Source organism: Puma concolor, chromosome A3 (genome assembly GCF_028749965.1).
Source record: "Puma concolor isolate L17-30 chromosome A3, mPumCon1.1.hap2, whole genome shotgun sequence".
Taxonomy (NCBI): domain Eukaryota; kingdom Metazoa; phylum Chordata; class Mammalia; order Carnivora; family Felidae; genus Puma; species Puma concolor.
The window spans coordinates 74,663,831-74,689,267 of record NC_141669.1 but is presented as its reverse complement, the minus strand read 5'-3'; the positions used below and the strand labels follow the sequence as shown (position 1 = coordinate 74,689,267).

Here is a 25,437-nt window from a genome sequence, read left to right as displayed (position 1 = left end):
GTAGTGCTGAGGAGGGCAGGAGACAGATTGTTCTAAGGGGGATTCAGGGGCCAGAGTCATCCAACAGGAAAGCCCAGGAGAGCCTCCTAGTGGCCTGTGTCACTCTTTGGGGCACAGAGACACCTCTGAGGCCCATTGGAGAGAACACACTCTTCCAGCCTCTCATAATGCACAGCCTGTATTTATTGTTAGCACCCACTGTCCATCTCCCACCTTGCTAGAGAGGAAAGATCTCCTTGCCTGGATGTCCTCAATGCCCTTTTTCTGGGACTTGGGGTGAAGAGGAGAGCTTTAGTTTTTGAAACTGATGATATGGATCTATGGCAGGAGTAAACAGCTTGATAACTATTTGAGCTTCACCTGACCTGGTCTCCTGATTCAACTCTCCAGCTGTTGGGATCTGCCAACTGGCTGTGCTCTTTGGCCAGAAACCTCTCTTACACAATTAGTGCCAGCCCTGAAATGGGGACTTCTGGTCAGGGTCACATGCACCAGTGTCTGTCTAGATTTCATTCAACCATAAATTCCATGCAGTTTCTTATTCTCTCAAATCAAACCAAGCCAAAAACAAAACAAAACATTTGTTGAGCACCTACTGTAAGCAAAACACTTCGCTAAACTCTGAATAAATTGAGTGTGGCTGATTTAACAGACCGTGAGCTCCTTACCTGCAGGCCATGAATGAGACACTCATTCTGTCTCTCAGTTCATTTTATCAGGGCATTTGTTGAATGCCCCTTGTCAACAGGGCTGTTGACCAGGTACTGAATATACAGTAGGTACTTAGTAAAGACTAGTCAATTAGCTGAATTCCAGAAGTCCTGGAGTTCAGATGGCCTGGAAAGGAAAGCATTATCTTTCTCAGGAATCATTTCAGTGTAAAGGGAGTGAAATCTGAACCCTTGGTGCCTATGGTAAGCTCGCCTCTCCCCCTTGGGTATTAGATGGCCTGAAAAAGCAGACGTCTACCTGGCTTTAATTTTCCCATTGGAAAATGGGAGTTTATTTATTCCACAATGATTTCTTGAGTGCCTTCTATGCCAAGCATTGTGCTGGTACCTGGAAGAACCAAGCCAGCCTTACCAGCCTCATCAGAAGCTGTGAAGACTGAATAGGACAAAGCATTTAAAAAATCTGTTCGCTGCCTGCTGCTGATGAGGGGCCCGGCAGTGGGGGGAGTGGGGAGGGGCGGCAAGAGGTAGAGGGGGGAAGCTTGCCACCTAGAGGCCTCCCTAGATGACCCATCACTGCATGTACATCTCTGTCTTTCTCTTCCTGGCCGGCCAGGAACATGACTTGGGATCAGTCACTACCTGGCTTCTCCACACACAGCCTGCTTCTGGGCCAGGGTTGATCTGAGGCCCTGTTTGGATATTGTTTAAAGTGGCAGCTTTGCTCAGAAAGGTCAGTGTGAGAGACCAGAACAAAGAGATCTTTCAAGCCGCCCTCTCACGGGACTGGGAAAAGCCCCAGCTCTACCTGGCACGGTTAGCGTTAGCTCAGGCTAGTGGGAGAAACCATCTGATTTCCCATTTCCTGGAGGGATGAGCTGAGGCAGAAGGGTGTTCCCAGCATCTTAGAACAGGTCGAGGCCTGTGGAGAGCCTGAATCTCTCCCCATACAGCCCTGGCCACTGAAGCCTCTGTATTGGTTTTTCTCTTTATGTGTATTTAATAAAAATTGGGATTTACCCAAAAGATGCCCAAGGGTAATTATTTGCTGTGCTAAAGAATTCCTGGGAGCTTATTGAGATATCAGAATCCCTTACAGATTTGAAAATAGTAAAATTACACAACTTTTGGGACATAGGATCTTGTGAAGATGCAGTTCTGATTCCTTAATTGTGTGTGTATTGGGGGGAGGCAGGATCCCTGAGAGCCTGCATTTCTCTGAATCCCCTGGGCGATGCCAGTGCCGCCGGTCTGGGAGCCCTCTTCCAGTGTTGATGACGTGGAGACTAAAGGCAGGGAGAGAACAGTCCTTGGGCTGGAGTGGGAAAGAGAGGCCATAGTCCCTCTTGGCTCTGGGCTCCTGGTAGCAGCCTGGGCCAGGCTGCCAGGGAGGAAGCTGGCAGGGAGTCCACAGAGTGGAAAATCACCCACAAGTCCCAGGAGCTACCAGCTGTCTCTGGGCCATAAGGCCCTGGGGCAGTCCCAGGGTGCAGCCCCTAGGTCCAGCCTTGCCCCAGCCTGTGGCCATTGGCCCAGCTTCCTGGGCATTGCTCTACTACAGACTTCCCAGAGCCAGCCAGTCCTGCTCTCTTCTGGGAGCTCATGCAGTCTGCCTTTTCTGTCTCCTGGTGGTGGCTGATATTGAGCTCTCCCCTCAGCTGGCCTGGCCGACGGCCTGCTGTCCAACTCTGGGTTCTTTTCTAAGGCAGAGGCCTCAGTGGGACTGAAGGGCCTCTCCTGCAGACTCCTCCTACTTGGGCTCCTGGGGACTGCCAGTCTGTCCCTGGGTGTGATTTGTCTATGGGGAATCCTGCTTATATGTCTCCTGGGGAGGCAGGGGCTGGTGGAAGGCGAAAGATGGACTTAGAGCTGGAAGATCCCCTCAGGTACTACTGGCCCTTGCCCCCTACTCATTCGGTCCCAAACTTCAATGCAAAATAATGTGGCAAATGAAAACATAATGTAATGTCATCTTTAGGACCCAAATTAAAAGGAGAAAGGAAAATAACTAATATTTAGTGAGCCTCTACCACATGCCTGGGTGCGTTTGGGCTTCACGTATGTTCATCTTCCTGACCGCACTATGAGTAAGTGAGGAATCCTCCTATGGATGGGAGATGAGAATCAGAGTGGCTGCTTCACTTTCCCAAGATCACAGATTCAGAATCTGGCTGCAAAGCTGGACTTTCCATGTCAAGTTGTCCCTTCTGGAACCTGGCTTCTTACTTAGCATAGGGGAAGTGGAAGACACTGAAGATCAGGTAAACCAGTGTTTTTCAAAACTGAATGTTCATTGGAAGCCCCTGAGGACTTGATAAAGCCCAGACTGCCGGGCTCTGCCCCAGAGTTTCTGATACAGTGGGTCTGGAGTGGGGGCCTCAGACTTTGCATTGTTAATAAGTTCCCAGGATGCTGATGCTGCTGGTTCAGGGACCACACTTTGAGAACCTGTGGTCTAATCTATTCTTTCCCAAGCTCTACCTCTAGTGATACACAAGATGGCTTTGAGTGATATACAGACTAACTTTTTATAAGTACTTCTATATTTAATACCTATTTCCAAAAAAAAAAAAAAAACCCCTAGCATACCAAATCCCTAATTTCAGGTATTTTTTTGTGAAGGTATTTACTAAAGTAAAAAAGAAGATGTAAAGGAAAGTATTGCATAAATAATAACACTGATGGTGTGCAGCTAGTAGCAACAATTACAAATGTGATATGCAGATGACAGAAATCTAGGAGACACTGTCCAAACTGGAGTCCTGATTTTGTAGAGGAGGAGACGGTACACAGCCCACAGGTGAGCCCCTCCTCAGGCTACATGGCATCTGTAGCAGTACCCAAACTTGACTCGTCTCTAAGGGCCCCGTGGCTTCCTGTCCTGTTTGCCCCTCTTGGTTCTTCAGAAGCTCTGGACAGACTAGGAAAGGTCGTTGTGACTCTGACTCTATCCCAGGGTCTTTACCTCCATTCTCAGCCCCACAAACGAGGATCTGTGTTTATAATGTTAGTCGTTTGCACATTTTTACTTTCTTCTCTGAAACCAGAGGTTCCCAGAAGGCAGGGACTTGGTCTGCAAATTTTTCTTTTTATGGCCCCATACCCCAAAGCTCCTAGGAATCTGTTTTGTGCATGAAATTTGCGGGAGGGGCTCCTTGACTTCCCTAGCTGCCACCTTTGGCTCTTCACCCCTCTGTAGTCTTTCACTTCTGAATTTGACCACCCGGCAGCCTCTGCTTTCCCTGTGAGCTGTGATCCAGGGAACCCCCACAGGAAATGAGAAGGGTGGTGCTCAAACATTTGCTGAGCACATGCTGTGTGCCAGGAGCTGTGCTAGTGCTGAGCTTCAGCAGCAGGACTGGAGCCCTGCCCTTGGAGAGCACAGCGCACCAAGGGTCAGCCCATGAATGGAAACTGACCACACAGTGTCAAGCTTCAGAAGAGGAATTAACAGGGTGCAAGAGGGACACAGGCAAAAAGGGTGAGCATGGGGAGGAGTTTGGGCTGGCTGCAAAGAGGAAGTGATATTGGAAAGGCTTTCTGAGAGTGAATGAGGAAGGGCTGTTTAAGGCAGTGGGAGGAGCCTGTGCCAAGACTTGACATAGGTCACCTGGGTCCGTTGTTCAAAATGGACCTGAGTGGCAGGAGATGAGATGGGAGAGAGGCAAGGGGGCAGTCCCTTCAGCCCCGCGATACCTTGCTGAGGACCTAGACTGGATTCTGTAAGCCCTGGGGGTGCTGAAGAAGGGACCAGCCTGGGGAGGAACAAGATGACTTTTGTCTGTCAAGTGGACCCTTCCAGGGGCGATGGAGCAGTGTTTCAAACTGCAGGCCACAACTAGTGAGTTGTGCAAACTAGTGGGCTGCAAGTTCTTTTCAGTGGGCTGCAGCCAGCATTTTTAAAAAGAGGAGTAGAGGGAGACATAAAGTAGAAAATACCAGAGTGGACGGCACACAGTAGAGCTAGGTAATGTGTCAAGAAACTTGCTTCAGTTTTATGTAAGGAAAGTGTGTGCATACCGGGTTGCAATTTAAAATGTATATTTTACTTTCGGTCACACTTTAAAAAGCTTGCAAATTATTTCAGGGCCCAGAGAGCTGGCAGGGGCTGGCGGGGGGGGGGGGGGGGCGGGTGATACTGGCCTTTGTGGTGATGCAGGCTGGTCTAGGGCTCTGGTGATGGGGACTGAGAGGTGAGGATGGACCCCAGTGTTGACCAGGTGTGGTGGGTGAACATGAAGAATTTGAGGCTGATTCAAGTCAGAAAATCTGACACCAGCCAAGGCTTTGGGGCCAAGACAGCGTCTTGTTTGAAATATTCCATCTTGGTCCCCTTCTGGTAGTGAATGGGAAGCCTGGGTTCCTGGGGGACTGTGAGGGAGAGGGATCCTTCTTATTCTCTGATCAACTACATCCTGGGCTTCTAGGATCCTGGTGTTACAACTCTGACCTTTCATTCCAGCTGACTGTTTTCAAGTAAAACTCTAATGGGCCAGCTTCTACTTATATCTGCAGGTTTGATGATGGTGTCTGTGGGAGCTAGGCTGGTAATGACCCTGCTTCTGCTATCTTCCCTCTAGGAACATCGTGAAAGGGATGAGAGAGCTCCGGGAGGTCCTACGCACCGTGGAGACCAAAGCAACTCAGAACTTCAAAGTGGTAATAACACACGGCCAAGGCCTCGGGGTTGGGTGCTGGCTGTGGCTGGCCTGTTCAGGGCTCACTTTCAGTGGGAGACAACAGAAGTGCTAGCAGACAGCCTATGAATCAGGGATGACAGTGTGTCCCACGCATGCTTCTCCTCTCCCTGTCTGTGCTCATGGCAGACATTGTTAATCAATCTCCGCATTCTCTCCCACTACGCCTGGGAGGCACCATCAGCATCCTTGTCACAGCACTGCCCACAGCCCCTAGCGTTAGATCAGAGTTAAAACCTAATGTCATCCCTTCCTAGCAAGGTGCTGCACCAATTCTTAGGGATTGTTTATGAACCTAATAAATAACGTGGACTCCCTTTCCTGCCCCAATTCAGGTCTACCTTCTCAGGCTTTGATTCACCCAAAGTCAGAGCCACAGCTGCTTCTCACTCTAGAATTTTTGGTCAAATATCAGAAAGCCATCTGGTCGAGAGAGCTGCCATGCCAGTGGCTTTATGCTCTGCAAGGGCTTGCTGAATACTCAGAGCGGTGCTGGGCTCCATGGGGCCAGAGGAGGAGGAAACATACATCTTGTCTAGGAGAGGAAAGAGGACAGGAAATGAAGTAGAAGCCATCAAAGGCCAACAGAAGGGGTGCTGGAAACAGAACAGGGGGCTCCTCAGGGGTGGAGAGGCAGGCCTCCTGAAGGGGCAGCACACTGCAAACAAAGGCAGGCGGATTTGGCCGGGTGGTGGAGGGCGTTCCAGGTCTGACTTCCTCCCTTTTCTGCCAGATGGCGGCCAAGCATCTGGCGGGGGTCCTGCTACATTCGTTGAGTGAGGAGTGCTACTGGAGCCCCCTGTCCCTCCCGCTGCCTGAGTTCATGAGCAAGGAGGAGAACTCCTTCATCACGCAGGCCCTGCGGAAGCCTCACCTCTACGAAGGAGACAAGTAAGCTCTGCTGGTCTCATGCAACAATTGGGGTTCGGCCCTGCCGACGTCCCCTCTCTCTGCCCTGCACTTGCCCCCAGCTGCCACCCAGCTCACTGCCAGGCAGGCAGCGGCGGGAGCCAGATAGACCAGGGAAGACAGTCTCAGGATGGGGTTGGAAAGAGAATTCTCTAAGGCATCCAAAGATCGAATTATTTGGAGGGTATCTGCCTTCCTACTAGTCTTTGTGTGCCTTCTCTTGTATTTGTTTAATAACCGAAAGTGGGATTTGTGCTCCCGGCTCCCTGCCCCAGCTGCTTCACGCAGCACTGGGTGCTGGAAGGGACATTTCTTCCCCTGGAGCATCTGCAGTATTTCTGGCCCCACCACCCACCCCAGTCTTTCAGATCCATAACTCTGGGGCTTGATAAAGAGCTGCGGGTGCTATCCGGTGCCTGTGAATTATGCAGGAGTGGGTCACCTTACCGGGGCAGCTGCTGACTCTGGGGCAGAAAGGCCGGTGTGACAGGCCGGCTGCACTGCTTTGAGAGGGCTGTGCTGGAGCCAGGGCCACCGTTTGTGTCTTTCAGCCTCTACTGCCCGAAGGATAATATTGAGGAAGCCCTCCTGCTGCTCCTCATCAGTGAGTCCATGGTAAGCTCCAGGGCTTTCCTTCACTGCCCCCATGGGGTAGGGCTGCGGGGCTCAGGCACAGGCCACAGGGTCCTGACCCAGCTCAGCCTCCCACAGACGTCCATAAAGCAGGATTCTTGGACTTGTGCCCCACACTGGGGCAAGGCTCCCTAGACTACTAGGTTTGGGTCTGGTGCACAGACTGCATTTGGGGGCCTGAGTAGGGACTGAGTTGAGTCCCCAACGCCTCTTCTGGGATTCCAAAAGATGAGTATCAGTAAGCCATGAGTGTGCACTGAGCAGCCTTGTGCTGATTCTGGGGCCAATGTGAGGGAGTGGAAGGAGCCTGCGCTTTCAAGGCACAAGGCCTGGATTCAGCTTCCAGCTCTGCCAGCTGTCACCTGAGGGCCATGGGCAAATCTAGTGCCTTTGAGCCTTAGTTCCTTCCCCTGTTAGATGATAGTAGTGCACAGAGGTAAGTGTGCCTGTAGAAGGAATTCAGTCATTCACGCAACTATTTATTATCATCTACTTTGTGCCAGGCCCTGTTCCGGAAGCCAGAAAGGCAGCAGCAACCAAGCGGAGAAAAGTCTCCACCCTCATGGACCTTATATTCTAGTGAGGGAGGTGGACAATGAATTAAGCAACCACTGCAATGTTCAGGGTGCTAGTGTCTGAGTACTGTGGAGAAATAAAGCAGAGGAGGGATAAAGTGTGCTGGACAAAGTGTGCAGGAAGTGCTCTTTGGATGTTTTCATAAGACCCATTTCCCCTGCCTCAGGCAGGGAGATGAGTCCCCCCCCCCCCACACACACACACATACACACACAGACACGTGTTCACACATACACACGCATGGGCCCTGGAGCCTCAGCGGAGGAGAGAGTGTGGCCCAGGGGATGGTGAGAAGGATGGCCTGGACTGGGCAGAGGGAGGCGGAGGAGGGGTGTGCTGGAGCAGCGGAAGCCAGAGGGTGCAGGTGCTGCCCACGTGGTGTGCTTGGGTGGAATCCAAGGCTGCATGTCAGCCCTCTGGCTAAGGGGTCCCTCAGAGCTTGTGAGCTGGGGACACCCCACCTCCCCCCAGGTTGGGGACTCAATTTGCTAAATTGGCACATCTGAGAGCAGCTTGTAGAAGTGGAGTTTAAGAAACCAAGACCCCATGAGCTGGGTCCCTGAAGAGCCTGAAACTAATATTCCTCTGGACACCTGGGACAATGCAGTAATAGGACTTGTTCAGAGAGCTTTGGTCAGTGGGTTTCCTCCACCTCACCGGGTCCGCAGGCAGCGAGGCAGGAGAGGGACACTGGACTGGGGCAGCGAGAGATTATAGCCTTCCTTAGCCAGGCCATGGTCCAGAAGGTTTGCAGGGTCATGCTGGTGAGGGGGTGAGTGGTTGCTCGAAGAAGGGGCATCTAGCTGGTTAGCCTGCGGTGAGGATAGAAATACCAAGTGCAGGGTTTGATTTTCATCGGAGAGCAATGCTCTTTTCATGGAAAATGGGCCCCCACTCTAACCACAGACTGAGCCCCAGTTTCTACTTCTGGCATCTCAGACATAGACTGGTACCCCACCCTGCCCCCAACCACACACCTGAGCCATCTCACCACCTACCACTCTCGGATGAGACTGCACTGAAGTCATCTGTCTCGGGAAACCCCCCTTCCCATGCTGAGGAATGACAGGTGGGAGGCAAAAAGGCGAAAGCAGGAACATTTCATAGGTCCTTTCTCTGCCAGGTTCTGAGCCGATTATCTCATAGAGGGAAGCCTTATGTTGAGCCATGTGAAAAAAATAACCATTTCATATGGTTCAGTCTAGTACTAATATGTTCTCATTGTGCAGATGAGAAAAGTAAGGTCCAGGGCAGGTTTGTGTCTTGGTCAAGGTCACACACTAATAATCTTCACAGCCATGAATTGAATGATGTCTACCTCCCTAAATAACTTCCAAAACACAGGCCATGGAGCCCAAGCCCTGGACTGCAGTCTGGATTCTGCCACTTACAAACTGCTCTGATTCTTGGCTCCCTCATCTGTAAAAAGGCCAAGGGGGTAGTTTTGAAGATCAAATGAGACGAGGCTCAGGGAGGGCTTTGCAAGCAGGGACGTGCCTGTCGATGTGAGATGGCAGGGACCGAGGCTGGACTCTGTCTCCCTTAGCCATTTTTGGTGGCCTCTGCCTGATCTGGGAGCCCAGGACCAGAGTTCAGATGCCCTTCCATTAGATTATCCCCCCACCCAACCCCAAACCCTCAAACTACCCTACTATATCTCAAAGTGGAGAATGGCCTTTTACTAAAAAATGGCCTACATTTGGAGCCAAAGTGAATTTTCCTAAACGTGGGATTTCTCTCCAAGAAGCTCCTGCCCTTTTACAAGAGGCCGTGTGACTTGTTGGCCTGCCCAGGAGACTCAGAGGGTGCAGGCCGGCTGGCCAGGTGGTGTCCTGGGAATTCCTGTAGCACACAAAGCAGAGGAAGTGCCCAGACGCTGTGTGCACTGGGCTGGGAGGAGGCACTCTTCCAGGGCTGGCTGGTTTGTTTCCTCTTGCTCACACCCAGCCTGTCACATGTCTAGAAACTTTAGGAATCTGGGGGAGAGCTTTGGTGTCTCATCTACAGAGGGCTTTCCACCTGGGATCTGGATCTGGCTTCTGTGGCTCAGAGCGGTTTCTCAGAGAGACCAAATAGCCTCTGACTTCTCCCTTGCCCTTGTTTCGTACCCTCTTCCCCTGCGGGTCACATTTTCAATCAGGTGTGGACACCACTATTCCAGCCTCCTGGGCTCTGATCCCTTAGGTGAACCCTGAGGCTCAGCCTGGCTTCCATGTACCTGTGGGGTTTTCCTCATCTCCCTTTGATGCTGGCTGGGCTTGGCTGCAGATGATAGGGAGAAGCCTCTAGAACAGCAGCTGGCTGCCTTGGCTGCTACTTGGGTTTTCCTAATACATGCCGAATTCATTATGCTGTGGTAAAAGCTACCCCAGCAGAGCCAGCCCAGGAGACATGATCATGAAAGCTTTCCACCTCTAGGATCACCAGAGCAGCTGCTCTGGGAAACGGTGTCCACAGGTTTCTTGAGCATGTCAGCCCCTATTTTGTGGTTTGGAACTCAGAGTAGTAGCTTGCAAGCAGTCTTGAGCTTGGGGCTGTTACCTTAGATACGGTTTTTGTTACAGGCCAGCCGAACATGATCAGAATGAATAGGGAATCCCCTTGTCTTTCAAGAAGAGGTAAATAGAAACCGTACAAGTGCTTTCACAAAAATGCAAGGGATGTGAGTTATAACTGGTTGAAGAAGATTTGTGTTTTAGACCTAGTTTTGAGTCTTTGGGGCCAAAAGGACATTTTATTTTTTTATTTTTTATTTATTAAAAAAATTTTTTTAATGTTTATTTTTGAGAGAAAGAGAGACAGAGCATGAGCGGGGGAGGGGCAGAGAAAGAGGGAGACCCAGAATCCAAAGCAGGCTCCAGGCTTAGAGCTGTCAGCACAGAGCCCGATGTGGGGCTCGAGCTCACAAAATGCAAGATCATGACCTGAGCTGAAGTCAGACTTTTAACCAACTGAGCCACCCAGGTGCCCCCAAAAGGACATTTTAAAATTCATCCATCCACCCACCTGTTTGCTTATCCATCCTTCCATCCATGTGTCCATCCGTCTAGTCTTGTTAGAGAAGCTACAACATACCAGGCCATGCCCAGCACCAGAGAAACAATGATGAGGAGTTCAATCACAGCCCCCAATTCCACCTACTTCCACCCTTTATCCAGGGAGCTGGAGAATCCTGGTCCCCATATCAGGAGGAATCCCCTCACCCCCATCTGCTGAAGCCCAAGTATGTATTTTAGTTTTTAAAAGAATCATATATCAAAAACTAGTCTAATTTTCTCAAACAGTTGGGGAACCAGCAAGTACAGAAATCTTGATCATTTCTACAATACTGATCTAGGCATAAAATATATGCTAAGACAGACAATTTGTGGGTCCCTGTTTCATTCAGCTGGTGGAGAAGTTGCTGCTGGTATCAGGTGCTTGGAAACTAAAAAGGCACAAAGGCCTGGTGTTGAGTGAGAACGGGGTGGACGAGTAAGCCTCTGGGGACCAGGACCCTGCAGCTTAACTAACTGTGCCATGCCCAGTGTCAGGCACCCAGCAGTCTGAGTCTGGAATTTGCCATTCACAATCTGTGTGGCCTGGACAAGGTTCTTACCTCCCTGATCCTCGGTTTTCTCCTCTGTAAAATGAGACTAAGAAGGCCTCTCTTGCACAGAAAAAGCAAGAAAATGAACACAAGGTGCCTAGTACATTGTAGATGTTCACCACGTATTTGTTTTGTCCTGATAAATACTTGGCTCCAGCTCAGTCAGTTTAGAATATGTTGAGGCTCAGTTCTGGTTGGGACATAAATTGGTTTGAGGATACCATTCAGTTTAAAAAAAAGAAAGAAAGAAAAGAAGAGAAAAGAAAAGAAAGTGCTTCTTGGGCTTGATTCCATTTGGGACTCAGCAGATGAGCACAGATCGTTCCAGCATTTGGCACCTGGTTTGCTTTAACACGAGGCCCTGTGCTGCTGCAGACTGTGATGGTAAAGGGTCTGATAACACTGCCAGCTCGGAACAGTCGGTTCAGTAGAGGTGGGAGAGCCTCTCGCCCTCGCTGGCAGGAAGAGCTGCGATTTCTGCCGCAGAAGCCTGATGCGGCAGGAGAGTGGGGGCTGGCGTGGGCCTGGCCCGGGTTGCTGCGTAGATGGGACACGTCACAGAGCATGTTATTTCTTGGCTCTGTGGACCAGCAGCTTGAGAGCCGTGGTAATTATGTCTGCTGGTGGGGGACGAGAGCACAAGCAGAACATGACAGTGCCCTCCAGGGAGGGGCAGGTGCCAGTCGCAGATGCTGCTGGGAGACTCCTTTCCGGGGTGCTTTTGTAGGGTGGCAGCAGCAGGCCCTGAGACCGGGTCCTTGGCCGGTGGAGCAGCTGTGTCTGAGAACATGGCTGGACCCATTGCCCGAGGGGCTTTTTTCCTGATTGGAATGCCCAGCCTTGTGTTTTGCTTTGGTTCTTTTATAAGCAGAGCCATCCCAGGGCTTCTGTTGGCATGGACGAGGCTACTGGACACTTCTTCAGAGGCCTCCGGGGGTGAAGTCAGAATGTCTAGGCTCTAATCTGGGTCCCACCTATCTGTATGCCTTGGGGAGCCTCCCTGGGCCTCAGTCTTCTCATCTGTAAAATAGGATAGTAGTGCATGAGGTCATTGTGAGATGCTTACAGAGTACTCCACAAGTTAGTTCCCTTTACTTCTCTTACCCTGTTTGTGTCCAGGATTAGAGAGGAGAAATGGGACCAGGTGGAAGCGAAGGTCAGTGTGGTCTGAGGCCCTGCAGTCAGCATAAGGTCAGGACCAGAGGCAGGCAGAAGCTGTCCTGGACTGGCTGTTGAAGGCGCAGCCTTAACTCTCGGGGACCTTGCACAATGAGTTCACCTTCTGGGACTCAGTGTCCCATCTGCCCAGGGGGCATAGCAGTTCCCCCTGCCCCTCCCTGGAGTTACTGTGAGGCTGGATGAGATGTGACAGATGTGACCCTGAAAAGGTGACATGCAGCACACGTGAAGGATGACTGTTGGAAGAGGAGTCTCCTGCCTCAGCTTTCACACGGGCTGGCCTGCCTGGAGACCTGGCAGTTGTCTCGCTGACCCTCCTGGGAGGCCCTACACTTGCTTCATGGATCCTTCTCCAAACACCAGATATGGGTCATGCTGGCAGTAATGAGCTATTGGATGATGGGGGTGGGGAAGAACATTCTTCTTTGCTTTTCCTCTTTTGACTTGCAGAGGGCCTGCGTGAATGCCCTCAGTTTGGAGGGAACTTCCATGGGGAGACAGCCAGAGGGCCCAGGTTGGGAGAAGGTACAGCTCACAAGCCCTGCCTGGGACAGAATTCGTGGACCAGACAAGGACAGGGAATCTCCAGAGGCAGAGGGTCCTGGAGGTTGTGCTGGGAGAATATTCTGTGTTACGCCCAGCCTAGTAAGGATGGTGATAGTGAGAAGAGTATTTAGTGTCTACATATTGCTTTATGGGTCTTGGTGCATTCATATCTGTCACTGCATTTGATCTGAAGGATTTCCTAGCAAGGCCATTTGGATGGTGGAGGAAAAGAGTGGCTGGGACTAGTTCACAGGTTGCTCGTGAATCTTGTAGTATCGCTGGCCTGAGGGTGGTGAGCCCAGGGGAGGAAGAACAGGACACTCAGGGCACACAGGCAGTGACCAGAAGTCCCCAGAGTGTCTGAGGCTCCGCCCTCCATGCCGCACATGAATCCCTGCCCTGTTGCTAACCCCCACAGCTTCCTTCCTTTTGCCCTGTTTCCCCCACCCGGCGGGCGAGCACCACTGTAGCATTTCACCGCAGCCCTGCCCCAAAGGCATAGCAACTGGGGCAAACTTCTGCTTTTGGCTTTCTTTTGGGGAACCATGCTTCCCTTTTGACACAGGCGCCAGGTCCTGAGGACCCCTGAGGAGACCCCTTCCCTGCTGTTTACCTTCTGGGGAGGCCAGCCCCCAGGCTGAGGAGATGCTCAGATCTGTTCCTGGACTTCTGACTCAATCCATGCCCAGTGCTGGAAATCCACCGCTCCCATCCCCCAGGCACACATTCAGAGGCACTGTTGTCTTCAAAGGCAAGGTCTAGGGCAAGAGAAGAAAGTTTCCACACTAGGTCCAGAAATCTTTCTCTCTCAGCGTCATTCTACAGACATGGACCAAGGAAGGTGCTGGAGACGGCAAGACATCCCTGCCCCAAGAACCCCCAAGAACTGTTGAGCATACAGGGGCTGGGGTCTGTGTGTCATGCTGGGAGAGGACACAGGCAGGGGGCCTTGCCTGGTGGGATAAGTCAGGTCAACACCTGAAGGAACAGGTACGTGAGTTGGGTTGTAAGGAGCCAGGGGCATCCAGATTGACAGAGGGTACAGATTGTCTGTCCATGGTGCAGAGAGGGAGCTGAAGGAGTCCCATGGGGCAGGGGGACAATTGGGAGCTGGTTGTGGGAGAAGCTGGCCAGGTGAGCAGGACCTCATGGCGAAGGGACTCATGGCAGCCACAGAAGAGGAGGTTTGACTTTGTCCTGGAGCAGTCTGGAGGGGGTTGGGAGTTGAGGTCTGCAGGGGCTGTTCTTCAAGGACAGGCCAACCAGAGTTGAGGCTTCGGTCATAGCTCACTGCTCACCATCCCCAGAAGGATATTGGTATGCATGGGTAGCTTCCTGGGTCCTGCATGTGCCCAGCCAGGCATCTCCCCACTCCCCACAGAAAAGCCCCCCAACCCCACTCCACCACAGGCTGCCAGTGTTGCTCCCTTTCCATTAGGACCCTTCTCCTACCCAAGCTCTAGGTCAAATTCCACTGGGCGCAAGTACTGTTGCTGCTTCCAGAAGGTTCCATGGCCCCTCCCTGAGGGCAGGGTCTGTACCTCCTGTCCTCTCATTGTCCCCCACCCCTGTCATTGCTGCCTGGCAAAGTCGCCTCTCTGGGCCCCACCCTCAGTGGCCAGAGCTGGGGAGCTGCTGGAGGGGAAGGCCGGAAGTGGCGGAGGGGGGAGGTACATGGCCAGTGTTGTGTTCCTGCTCTGCTTAGAGAAATAGCTCCTGCCAAGCCTCTCAGAATTTCTTCTCTCTTCCTGATGGTGCCTGTGTGGGTGGATTTCACTGAGAAGGAGAGGGATTTCTCTGGCACTTTCCCTCTCTGCTCCTCTCCCTTAACCCTTTGGAGTTCCTGACCAGCTCTTGTTTGTCTGGCTGGCACCAGTGCTCATCCTTTCTGGGGATCTCCTGGCCTCTCCGGCACCTTCTCCTGGGACTGGTACATGTACAGGGTGGGGGCGGGGGGGGAAGGTTGGCAGCCCTCACCTATTGTGGCTGGAGGAACACCCATCAGAGCCCCTGGCCACTGCTTTGCCTTCCTGAAATGCCCCCATGGGTGAGTTACTTCCTTGGGTCTTACAGGCATTTTGGCTTCCAGAAGACTGTGGGAATGCACTTCAGGCCTGCACAACAGGACACTTTTCAGAGCCTGCAGTCTGAAGGTCATTGACCTTCTTCTGCCTCTATAACCACTTGCCCTTGGGGCCTCAGCCCCTGACCTGGAGGAGGGGTTAGTAGTCCTTCCCAGGTGGAAGTTTTGCGGACCATCTCTAGACAGGAAGGATTGTCATTTTAAGTTTCCTTTTATCCCAGCATCCTTGGTTCTGAGGTCCTGTGTGGGAAAGTAGAAGAGGGTGGGTCCCAACATACAAAAGGGGGCTCAGTCCCTAATACAGATGGAGGAGGATACTGAGAGTTGCCAGTAGGGACATCTGGCTGGAACCCAGCTTTCCTTCAGTTCAGATACAGTGCTCAGGTGTGTGTGGTGGGGGCTGGGGGAGGCAGAGGTCCCAAAGCATCCCTAGCCTGGTCCCTGCCCTGTTGCTGCTCAGCTCGAAGAACCATGATTCGTGTTGAATTACTGCCGAGCCTGAGTGTCGTCCCCAGGGCACGGGTTTACAAGAGGGGGTGGGATCACAGGCCACAGAAAAAGAGGGTCCTAAATCCACACGGGGGAGATTTCAGGCGATACAGATTGTACAGAGTCACCTACTCCTAAAGCACACTTTCCCATTCTCCTCCCCCTATCCCGCCCCCTGCCACCACCCTCCCACCCAGTAGCCAGCCACCTGGCAACTCTGAGCTACTGAACTCCTAAGTGCTGGACACCAAGCACAGAGGCCCTATGTTATGGGAGAGGTTTCTTAGGGAGCTCATGAGAGTTCCATGGTCAGAAGGAGTCAGGATAGGGTCTGGGTTGGACACAGGGTGATGGGAAGGAAGTATAGCAGCGGAGGAGTCCTTATCAGAGGGACTCGGGGGACCTGCAGAGGACACCAAGGAGCCACAGCCCAAGCTCCCCTCCTGTGAGTCAAGCAGCAGAACCACCCACCTGATCTAGACAGTTCCAGATATTACCTGAAGCTCTTTCTGTGAGTGGACAATTCCAAGCACACAAGGAGCTGTTCCACAAAACACATAAACATGTCCTCAAAAATGCCAGTGTTTGAAAGACAGACGAGAGCTGAGGGGCTCTTCTGGCTGAGAGGAGACAAAAGAGACGTACTCCCTGAATGCAGGGCATGGTCCTGGATTGGGTTCTGGGATGAGAAAATTTCTAGTGAGACCAGCAGTGGGCAGGTGGTAAGATCTGACTGTGAGCTGGTATGAGAGGTTTCAGTTTTACATTTCCTGAAATACTGGCATTCCTCTTGTGGTTGTTTAAAAAAAAATATATATATATATTTTTTTATATAAGAATATATATATATATATATATATATATAAGAATATATTCTTATATTTAGGGGCAAAGGGTCATCTTACCATAATGACTTTATTATTGTTATTATTATGATTATGATTATGATTATTATTATATACTAGAGACAGGCAAATGTGATCAGTGCCATTATCCTTGAAATTTTTCTGTAGGTTTGAGATTTTGCAGACTAAAACATTGAATAGCAGGAACCTTCAGAACTGCTTCCTCACCTGGGCTATGAGTAGAGGGTTTTCTCTCTTTCATGGGGGCCTTCATGGGGATGGGGAAAGGCTCTGGCTGATTTTAGGAGCATGGCCTGGGTAGCAATGTAAGGGTGATGGTCACCGGGCCTTGGAGGCAGGCAGCTGCTTATTTTCTGTCCTTGCTCTTTCCCAAACCACGTTCCCCCACAGGCTACCCGAGATGTGGTGCTGAGCCGAGCACCGGAGCAGGAGGAGGACCGGGCAGTGAGCCTGCGGAACGCTGCGGCCATCTATGACCTCCTGAGCATCACGCTGGGCAGGAGAGGCCAGTACGTCATGCTCTCTGAGGTACGGTGGCCCACCCCTCCCCAGAAGTCAGGTGGCCCACCAAGGACCTCCTCCTCTGTCCCTTTCCTGCCTCCACCAAGGGGTACAGCTCAGTTCTTGGGAGACCAGGCTTAGGACCATTCCATTTCCAATGTTGGGAGAGCTGCTCATCACTGGCAGGGTGGGGTTTTGGTTTTCAGTTGTTTTGCTAGTGTTTTTATGTGATTTTCTTTTGAAAAAAACACATGGCGTTGCATAGAGAAACACAAAGGGAAAATTATCCACCCCTCAGTTTCCCCCACAGAGGACACTGGTGTTTCATTACTGCCTCTCCCAACAAGGTTCTGAGCTTGGTGTGTGTCGGGAACCTGGGCCCCCTCCCACCCAAGCTAGACAGAGCACCCCCAATCTATTGAGCAGACCCTGGTTGGGCAACGCTCTAGGGATGGTGCCTGTCCGGGGTGGAGATGGAAGGACCAGAGCACCAAGCTGTCCCTCTCTCCATCCCCCACAGTGCGAATGGCACGCATACATGTTTGAGCTTTCCAATCTGGGCTGGGATCAAAGGTGGCACTAGGGATAGGCCTTTTGGCAGTGGATTCTCTTCCCATGTGTTTACGGGGTTCCTGGGGTAGGTGACATCTGCTGAGCTCCTGCTTGCCCCAGGTGCCATGCAAGGTGCTCTCAGAGGATACCTTCTTTAAGTAGTATTCTCTCGAGTTTACCAGCAAGGAAGGCAAGGCCCAGAGAGATGGTTTCTTGCCCAAGATGGCGGTGAGAGTGCACACTGAGCCAGCAAGTGAACCCAGGCCAGCGAGCTCTTAAAGTACATACTGTCTGGTCCTGTAACCTCACCTCTTTTTCCCACCCCGCCTGACCATGGCCACATGATGAATCCTGTCCTCACATGCTGGCTTCTGCCTCCATCACCTGGAAGCACTTGTATTACGTCTGTTGGATCTCACCAGGCCACCCCTGATACGGGCTTGCCCAGGACTGGACAGGCAGGTGGGGCAGTCAGTCTTCTCGGTGGTCATAGAGAATAGCAGAACCGAGAAAAAGCCTTTCCATATGGGGGGCTTTGTAGTCAGCCTGCTCTGCCAGTTACTAGCCCTGTGACCCTGATAAGTCATTCAAGCCTCAGCTTCCTCATCTGTGAAATGGGAATAATGAGAGAACCCACCTCACAGATCTGTTGGGGAGAATGAATGAGCTAATACACGTAAAAAGCTGAGAATGGTACCATGCACAATAATGAATGTCACTTATCGTTTTTATGGGATGTTTAAATTTTAAAAACCCAGACCCAATTTCATTCACTTTTGACCATCACCCTGGAAGGTTTTCACACGTTGTGGAGGTAGGAACCAAGGGGCAGAGAGGGTAAGAGACTTGTGCAAAGTCATCCAGCATGCCTGTGGCAGGGACAGGTGATGCCTGGCGTTTGCTGACGGGAACCAAGTGTGGGCCGAAGACAGCCTCCTCCAGGAAGTGATTTGGGCAGTGGTTACCCTGGAAAGGAGTGGACTGGGCTGGGAGGGGAGGACCCCTGGTGGGGAAGTGCTGACCAGCCCCCTCTCCTCAGTGCCTGGAGCGAGCCATGAAGTTTGCCTTTGAAGAATTTCACCTTTGGTACCAAGTGGCCCTCTCCATGGTGGCTTGTGGGAAGGTAAGACCCGGGGTGTGTGTGGGGTGGGGGAGGTTGCACCGATAGGGCCCCACCCATGGGGCCTCTGCTCTCCTCTGGGCCCTCCCAGAGGTGAGTGGAGGGTGTGGCAGTGATTCAGAAATGTCCCGCATCAGGTTTTAATCTCCAGGAGAGTGGGGGGCACCAGAGGGTCACACACAGACCCCTGTGTGACTCTGGTGTCCCCCTGTGAGTTATGAGGTGCCAGGTGTGCAGTGTGAGTCTGTGGATGCTTTTCTCCTAGTACATGTGCACACATGTGGCATCGGAGCATTTCCATGTGTGACTTGAGTACCACTGTGTGAAACAGGCCTGGGACAAGGCTTCTGGGCAAGGAGCATGTTGTTCCATTTGGGCCGTAGCTCTCTTCCTGCCCATCGAGTGTGGTGTCAGGAAAGGACCTTCCCATGGAAGGACCTGCCTGGGAGGGAGAGGTAGAGGGTGGAGCAGAACAGCAGCTCCCACATGGGAGTTTGGGAGTTCAGAGGGAGGACTGCGTCAGAGGATGTGGCTGGGGCGGGGGCAGGGAGACTGCCCTTATCCCAGGTCACCAGGGCCACCTTTGCACTCTACCCACCGAGCCCTGTTCCAGCACCCCCTGCTTTCTCCTCTGATGAGAATTACACTTACATAAGCCTCTATTTTCAGCAGTAACATGAAAGGAAAACCTTTCCGGAGCTGGGTGCTGAGGGTGTTAGAGCCGAGGACGTTATGAATGCAGGAAATAAGGTGGCAGGAGCTTGCAAATCGTGCCAAGAGCTGTAAACACCCAGAGCCCTTTTGTGGGGCTGAGGGAATTCCTGCCCCCTCCCCCGCCCATCTGTGCCACCTGCCATTTCTAGCCCTGCAGCTGGTCTCCGAGGCGGGCCCTCCTGGGCTTGCCAGCATCTCCCCCACAAATGGAGGCCATGCTGGCTGGGTCAGGCAGGAAAGAGGAAGAAGAGCAGGGGCTGCAGCCTGACAGGTGGGAAGGGGCCAGGGGAGTATGGTGAGAATCACCTGGGGAGCCTCCCACCCCTGCACCACCCCGCCCCCCACTATCAAGTTTGTCTTCCCAGACTTCTTCCCCTCCCCCATCAAGTTGACCTCCCAGAGCCTCCTAAATGCACAGACATGATGTACCCTGGCTCTGTGCTCAGCAGGGTCCTGTCAAGGCTCAGGGGGAGTTCAAGCCACAGACAGAGTGAGGCCTGAGGGAGGGGAGGAGGTAGGGCTGGAGCTTACACAGAGCCTGGGCAGACAGGTCACAGGGGCATGTGACAGCTTCTTCCCGACTCTGGGAAACAAAGAGCCTCTAGTCTTATAATAGTGAGCATGAACCAGGAGGAGAGGCCCAGGGCCACAGCAGTGGTCCTCACCCTTCTGTGAATCATGAACCCCCTTTGAGATGCCAAGAAAAGCTGGGGACCCCTCTCAGAAGAACGTACCACATTCAGAAGTTAGCTTTAATATCTGGTGGTACTCCAGGAAGCCCCCCAGTCTCAGGAGAAGGTGTCATGTTAGTCTGGGAGGTACGGGATCTCGAACCTCCTTACTGAGAAGAGCCAGGCTCAGAGATCAGAGAGGTCCACACGCAGTCTGGCACGTCCCAGGATCCAGGGAGTTGGTGTTCGGGCCTGGCTCCTTCACAGACCAGCAAGGTGGGCATGAGAATGGGCATATAGGCAGGGAGTTGGGGTGATGTGGGAGTTCCTCGCACATGAGACCCCACAGTCCGGAGACACTGGGTTATACCCATCCCTGCATTTGGTGTAGCAGGAGATTGTTCTGGAAACGCACTCTCCACTCCCCTCAGGAACCTGCACACCAGCTCAGTCTGCCTGGTTGGCCCAGGCAGCCCTCGACATTGGCCAGAGCTGGCCTCTGCCAAAGCCTAAGGTAGGAATCAAGGTTCTTGTACCTGCACTTGTGCCGAAGGTGAGGCCAGGCCAATATAAACACATCTGACACCTCAACCTGCAGGAAGAAACGATGAGGTCCATGACATGATTTAGGTCGCTCCTTCTCTTGGTCTCCTCAGCAGTCACATTGGCTGCGTTGCTAGGTAACCAGCATGACAAAAAAAAAGAAAAAGGAAAAAAAAGCTGCCAACCGTGACTGTGGAGTCCTCAGTTGGCTCCTTAAATAGCAGCATTTTGTGGTCTGTGTGTGGTGAACATGGACAGTCAGGGTTATAGAACCTTTATTTCAAGGTCAGGGAACACTTCAACCCTGCAGAGGCCAGCAGCCAGGGAAGGAGGCCAAGGAGAACCCGAGGCTTGCTGTGCTGTGTGGACAGGGGGCCGTGGCGGGGGGTGCTGGGAGTTGCATTCACAGGAGCTGTGCATCTCCTGGCAGCCCCTTCAGGCCCTTCACGACACCTCCCATCCTGCAGTCTAGGCCAGTCTCCCAGCCTGCCAGAACAGGTCGTCTGCTGACACCTTCCTGTGCTTGGTCTCACACCCTCGTGTGTCCTGTGTTTCCCAAGAGAGCAGTGGGGAATGGTAGCTTTTGTCTTCTGTCCCTGACCTTTGTGCAGGCACCTGATAGGCAAGAGTCATGACCTCTTCCGCCTTCCTGCAGTGACCCCACAACCCCAGCCCAGTACTGGGCCGGGAACTGGCCCTTGACTAGGACACCTGGAATTGGCCTAATAAGCCTGAGCCCAGAGCCTCAGTCTGTCATGTCTGGGCTGAGAAAGGAGGGGTAGCTAGAGAGAGGCTGGGGGTCTAGGGTGGACACAGATATTGAGTTCCAGGTCTGTTTCTGCCAGTCTCACACTGAGCTGGGGACAAGTAAGCCTAACAGAATCCCACTTCCTCAGTGATAACCTTCGGAGTTGCTGGGGAGGGTGAAAGCTAATTAATGGTGAGGAAGCTTGACTCACAGCAGGGCTTAGCATGTGGGAATTGTAGTTACACACGCATGCCCCTGCCTGCCTACCTGGGGGTCACACAACCATGGGAGTGTGCACACTTGGGGTGGTGTCACTGCTGAGTTTCTTGGAAAAGTGTTGGATTCAGTCAGAAGCCCTGACTGTGTGTGTGTGTGTGTGTGTGTGTGTGTGTGTGTGTGTGCGCGCGCAGCAGGGAGACACAGGCTTCTTCTGCCAAGGTAGTCACCACAGAGCAGAATAGGGCAGTGGTTACAAGCTTAGAGCCAGACTGTTCAAACCCCAGCTCAGCCACTTATGGGTACTGTGGCTTTGAACAAGCTACTTAACTTCTTCAGTTTCCTCACCTATAAATAGGGACATAGCATACTACCTCATAGAAGAGTAGTGAAAAATGAATGACTTAATATTTATAAAGCACTTAGCACAGAAGACAGCAGACCTTCTATACAGGGTCAAATAGTAAATATTTTTGACTTTGCAGGCCAAGTAGTCTCTGTGGGAACTACTCCACTCTGTCATAAAAACAGCTGTAGGCAATACATACATGAATGGGTGTGGCTGAGTTCCAATAAAACTTTATTTCCAAGAGCAGACAGAGGGCCACATTTGGCCCTGATTTATAACAGTGCCTGGTACGTAGTAAGATCTAAGTAAGTGTTAGCTAGTGTTCTCCTTCTCATTATTGTGATTGGTCATATTGCTGCCTGGCTGCAGATGGTTTCTCCTCCTGGCCCTCCCTCCACACATGGCCATTCTCAGCAGGTCCATTCTGGCCCCATCTCTGTGGCCGAGTCCCTGGAGCCTTGTGGGGCCTCGGATTCCTGGCTGGAGGTTTTCTTTGGCTCTGCCAGCTAGACTTCTCTCCTCCTCCTCTGCCAGCGTTTATGCCTCGTCTCATCTCCCCACCACAGCCCTGCCTCCAGCTCCTGCAGGGCTTTGGTGTCATCCCGTCCCCTGAAAACGAAGGCTATTGAGCTCAGAAGTTTGAGAGAGCCCCTTTTTGCCTCTAAAATTTCCATGGTTCATATTTGAGTTCCTTCTGAAGAGCTTCCACCTGCTGTTACCTTAGCTGTTGGCACACCACCTCTGGGCAAAGGTCACAGCCTCCATTCTCCAGATGAGGAACCTGAAGCCCAGGAGGGATTTGTCCACCAACATGACCTGTGCTCCTCTCACTGGGCCCTCTTCCTGGCTCTTGGGAGGAAAGGGGTACAGAGCAAGGACTGGCGGTTTGGGAGCTCCCCCAGGCCGTAGGCATGAGGCACCCAGTCCGTTGAGGCCCAGGGCTGTCAGTAATGGTGTCACCTGCCCTTTCTTCTGCAGTCAGCCTACGCCGTGTCTCTGCTGCGGGAGTGCATGAAGCTTCGGCCCTCGGACCCCACTGTGCCCCTGATGGCTGCCAAGGTCTGCATCGGGTCCCTGCATTGGGTGAGTGAGCCGTGGGGGTAGGGCCCAGATTCCGGCAGCTCCTGCGGGAGGGTGGTGGTGAGCATGAGATGGAGGCATGCAATCCTGCTGTGTGTATAAGGGGTGGGGGCGCGAGGGAAGCTGGGAGGCAGACAGGCCTGGAAGGGGAAATCTGAGAAAAGCAGCCTCCATCTGCAGCAGCAGGTCCCCCAACTCAGGACAGTGTCAGCTTTGTGATTCAGGCTTGAGCTGTGGTCTCCAGAGAGCCGAATGTAGAGTCAAAAGTAGAGGGCCTGCCACCTGCCCAGCAGGGCAGTAGTGGACAGGACTTGGAGCACCTGGGCCAACCATCGTTTGCATAGAGGCTGCACATTACTGCAGGGTGCAGTTCTGTGTGGGCAGGACTAGAGGGTGGCCTCCTCTGTCAGCCCCTCGTTCCTCTGGGCTCCAGACTACAGGTCCCTGCCCTGTGCTCAGCTGCCTGCCTGGGGGTCTGCTGGGGCTGCGGAACTGTCCGGTGAGCCCTCTCCCCAGAGGATGGGCTTTTACTGCAGGCAGGCCCTGAGGCCCTCACGGAAGCAGGTGATAGGCGCTGGGCCTGTAGCACCCCCCGCCCCCCCCCCACCCCAACCCAGGCTCCTGTGTGGCTGCTCTAAGTCTATGGGGTCCTGAGGCAGGGCCTCTGCATGGTGTCTCCTCTCACTAGGAGCTCACTTCCTAAGGGTCTCTCCTTCCTTAAGCCCGCATCAGCCTCCTGATGTCAGGGGCTGTCTTAGAACAAGTACATCTGCTCCTTCAGGTTGGCAGGAGCCCACTTCTCTCTGCAGGCAAGATAGCCCCAGTTCCTTCATCTGCCCTCCAGGCCCAGCAGCTCCCTAAAGGAAGCTGCTGCCATACACAGTCCTCCCCTGCCTGTTGTCCCAAGCCCACCCTCACCATGGTTGGGTGCCCAGCTTGTTCAGGGCAGCAGGGGCCAGGCTCCAGGGGTATATAGCAGATGCTTCAGAATTAGTGGCCTGTCTGGCTCCTGCTGCCGCACCCACCCCCCTTCCTTAGGTATCCAGCCCTGGAAAGGGAGACTCGTGTTCTAACCCTTCCCGCCAAGTCCCTCCAGGGACTAGAAACTGTCCCTGACCCTCCCCTGCGTCCCCACCTCACAGCCCCGGTGGGCCTTGTCCTGTCTGCCACAAAGAGGGCTGACCCCCAAGCATGAGGAGCAAGGAAGAAACAGCACCTTCCCCTCTGTCTCCAGAGTCTCAGATTCCTGTAGCTGAAGTGCCTGCATGACCCTGCATGGCCCCACTCGCTGTGAATGGTGGGGGGAGGGGGAAGCATGGCTTCCAGCCGGCCCCAGGCTTTAGAGGGTGGTTTTAGTGAGGGAGAAATTCAGCAGAAGGACCTATAACAGGCTCCAGGCATTGGAAGAGGCTGTGTGATGATGTGGGTAAAAGTTTTGTTGCCCAGCCCCTGGGTGGTCTTGAGTAAAGTACTAACCTTGCTGTGCACAGTTTCCTCATTCGTAAAATGGAAATAATTACAGTCTGTTCCTCATATGTGGCATAAATGACATAAAGTATGTAGAAGGCTAGATGGGTCAAGGAGATTCACAGAGGAGGTGGCCTTGGACTGTGGAGGGTCAGGCTACTGGTGGGTTCTTCCATCACTGCTTGCTTTCCCCACGCTATGATTAGCAGGGAAACTCCTTGCCCCCCAAATCCTTGCAGGGGAACTATTGGTGTCTTGCATCTTAGAAGTGGGGAGCTGTGGGGACATGGTTGGTTTGCGGGTGTCGGCAGAGAGGAGACGCCCAGACTGAGCACCGCAACAGAGGGCTATGGTGTGAGCCGGGGGGTGCAGAGAAGGGGGGCTCACGGGCCCCTCGCTCACACTCCTGCATGTTTCTGAGGCTCTTGAGAGGGGCCTCAAGTCCATCTCTGGGACAAAGCCCCAAATACCCGCCTCACTGAGCGGGGGCAGGGGAGGGCCTCTGTCCTCTCATAGGCCGCCAGCTCTGAGGTGGCTGTGGGTGTCCACCCAGCCAGCAGTCCCTTGCCAGGAAGCCTAAATTTAGGTCTTCCCACCGTGGAGGAGCTGTTTCCCTCAGCAGCATAATTACAGTCATTACATGCATTCAGATTACATGGTAATAAAATTAGGATCAAATCAGTCCAAATTGAAATCAGATGAGTTAGGAGCAAAGTCATCAATGACAACATAAATAGAAAAGCCCAAAAGGAAACTTAAACATGCAGACTTGTCATCAGAATCAGAGAGGAGGGTGAGCTGTTTAACCTCAGCTGAGAAGCATGCACGGCTTTGGGGGCTGGTTTGAGATGGGGTTTCAGTTGGGTCCAGACTAGAGCCAGGACATGCTGGAGGGCCAGGCCTCCTGGTGGCCGTCCCTAACCTGGAACCCTTGCACCTCCCTAAAGTTCCATTTATACCTGCCTTGGACACCTAGCACATTACATTGTAATCACCAGTGTTTCTTGAGGGCAGAAACTGTCTCTCTTCCTTCTTAAACCCCAGGTCAGAGTTAATGTCTGGTGCTTATTGGATAGATCCTACTTGCCGATGAGCCCAATCACTGGGCAACCAATTCTGCTTTGTGTGGTACTTCTCTTCCCAATAGTCGGGGAGCTTCTTTCCTTACCACACTGCACCCCGCATATCTGTCCCCAGCAAAGAACCCTGCATGTGGTTAGGTGTCCGCTAATATCTTA

General features: G+C 52.6%; 2 protein-coding genes across 3 annotated transcripts in view; one reads left to right on the top strand and one right to left on the bottom strand.

Annotated features, from left to right (window-relative positions):
• The window catches only part of TTC7A (tetratricopeptide repeat domain 7A), a 120,970-nt gene that overhangs the window by 39,724 nt on the left and 55,809 nt on the right, over window positions 1-25,437 (top strand). For both annotated transcript variants that reach the window (XM_086701155.1, XM_086701154.1), the window contains 6 exons: window positions 5,252-5,330; window positions 6,102-6,259; window positions 6,829-6,892; window positions 16,629-16,766; window positions 18,331-18,414; window positions 22,631-22,735. In XM_086701155.1, coding sequence (XP_086557281.1) covers window positions 5,252-5,330; window positions 6,102-6,259; window positions 6,829-6,892; window positions 16,629-16,766; window positions 18,331-18,414; window positions 22,631-22,735 — 628 coding nt within the window. The remainder of the gene's footprint in view (window positions 1-5,251; window positions 5,331-6,101; window positions 6,260-6,828; window positions 6,893-16,628; window positions 16,767-18,330; window positions 18,415-22,630; window positions 22,736-25,437) is intronic.
• STPG4 (sperm-tail PG-rich repeat containing 4) overlaps window positions 21,867-25,437 on the bottom strand; it is a 118,162-nt gene continuing 114,591 nt past the window's right edge. Inside the window, exon 9 of the transcript XR_015249230.1 lies at window positions 21,867-22,776. The gene's annotated coding sequence lies outside the window, so the exon portion shown is untranslated. The remainder of the gene's footprint in view (window positions 22,777-25,437) is intronic.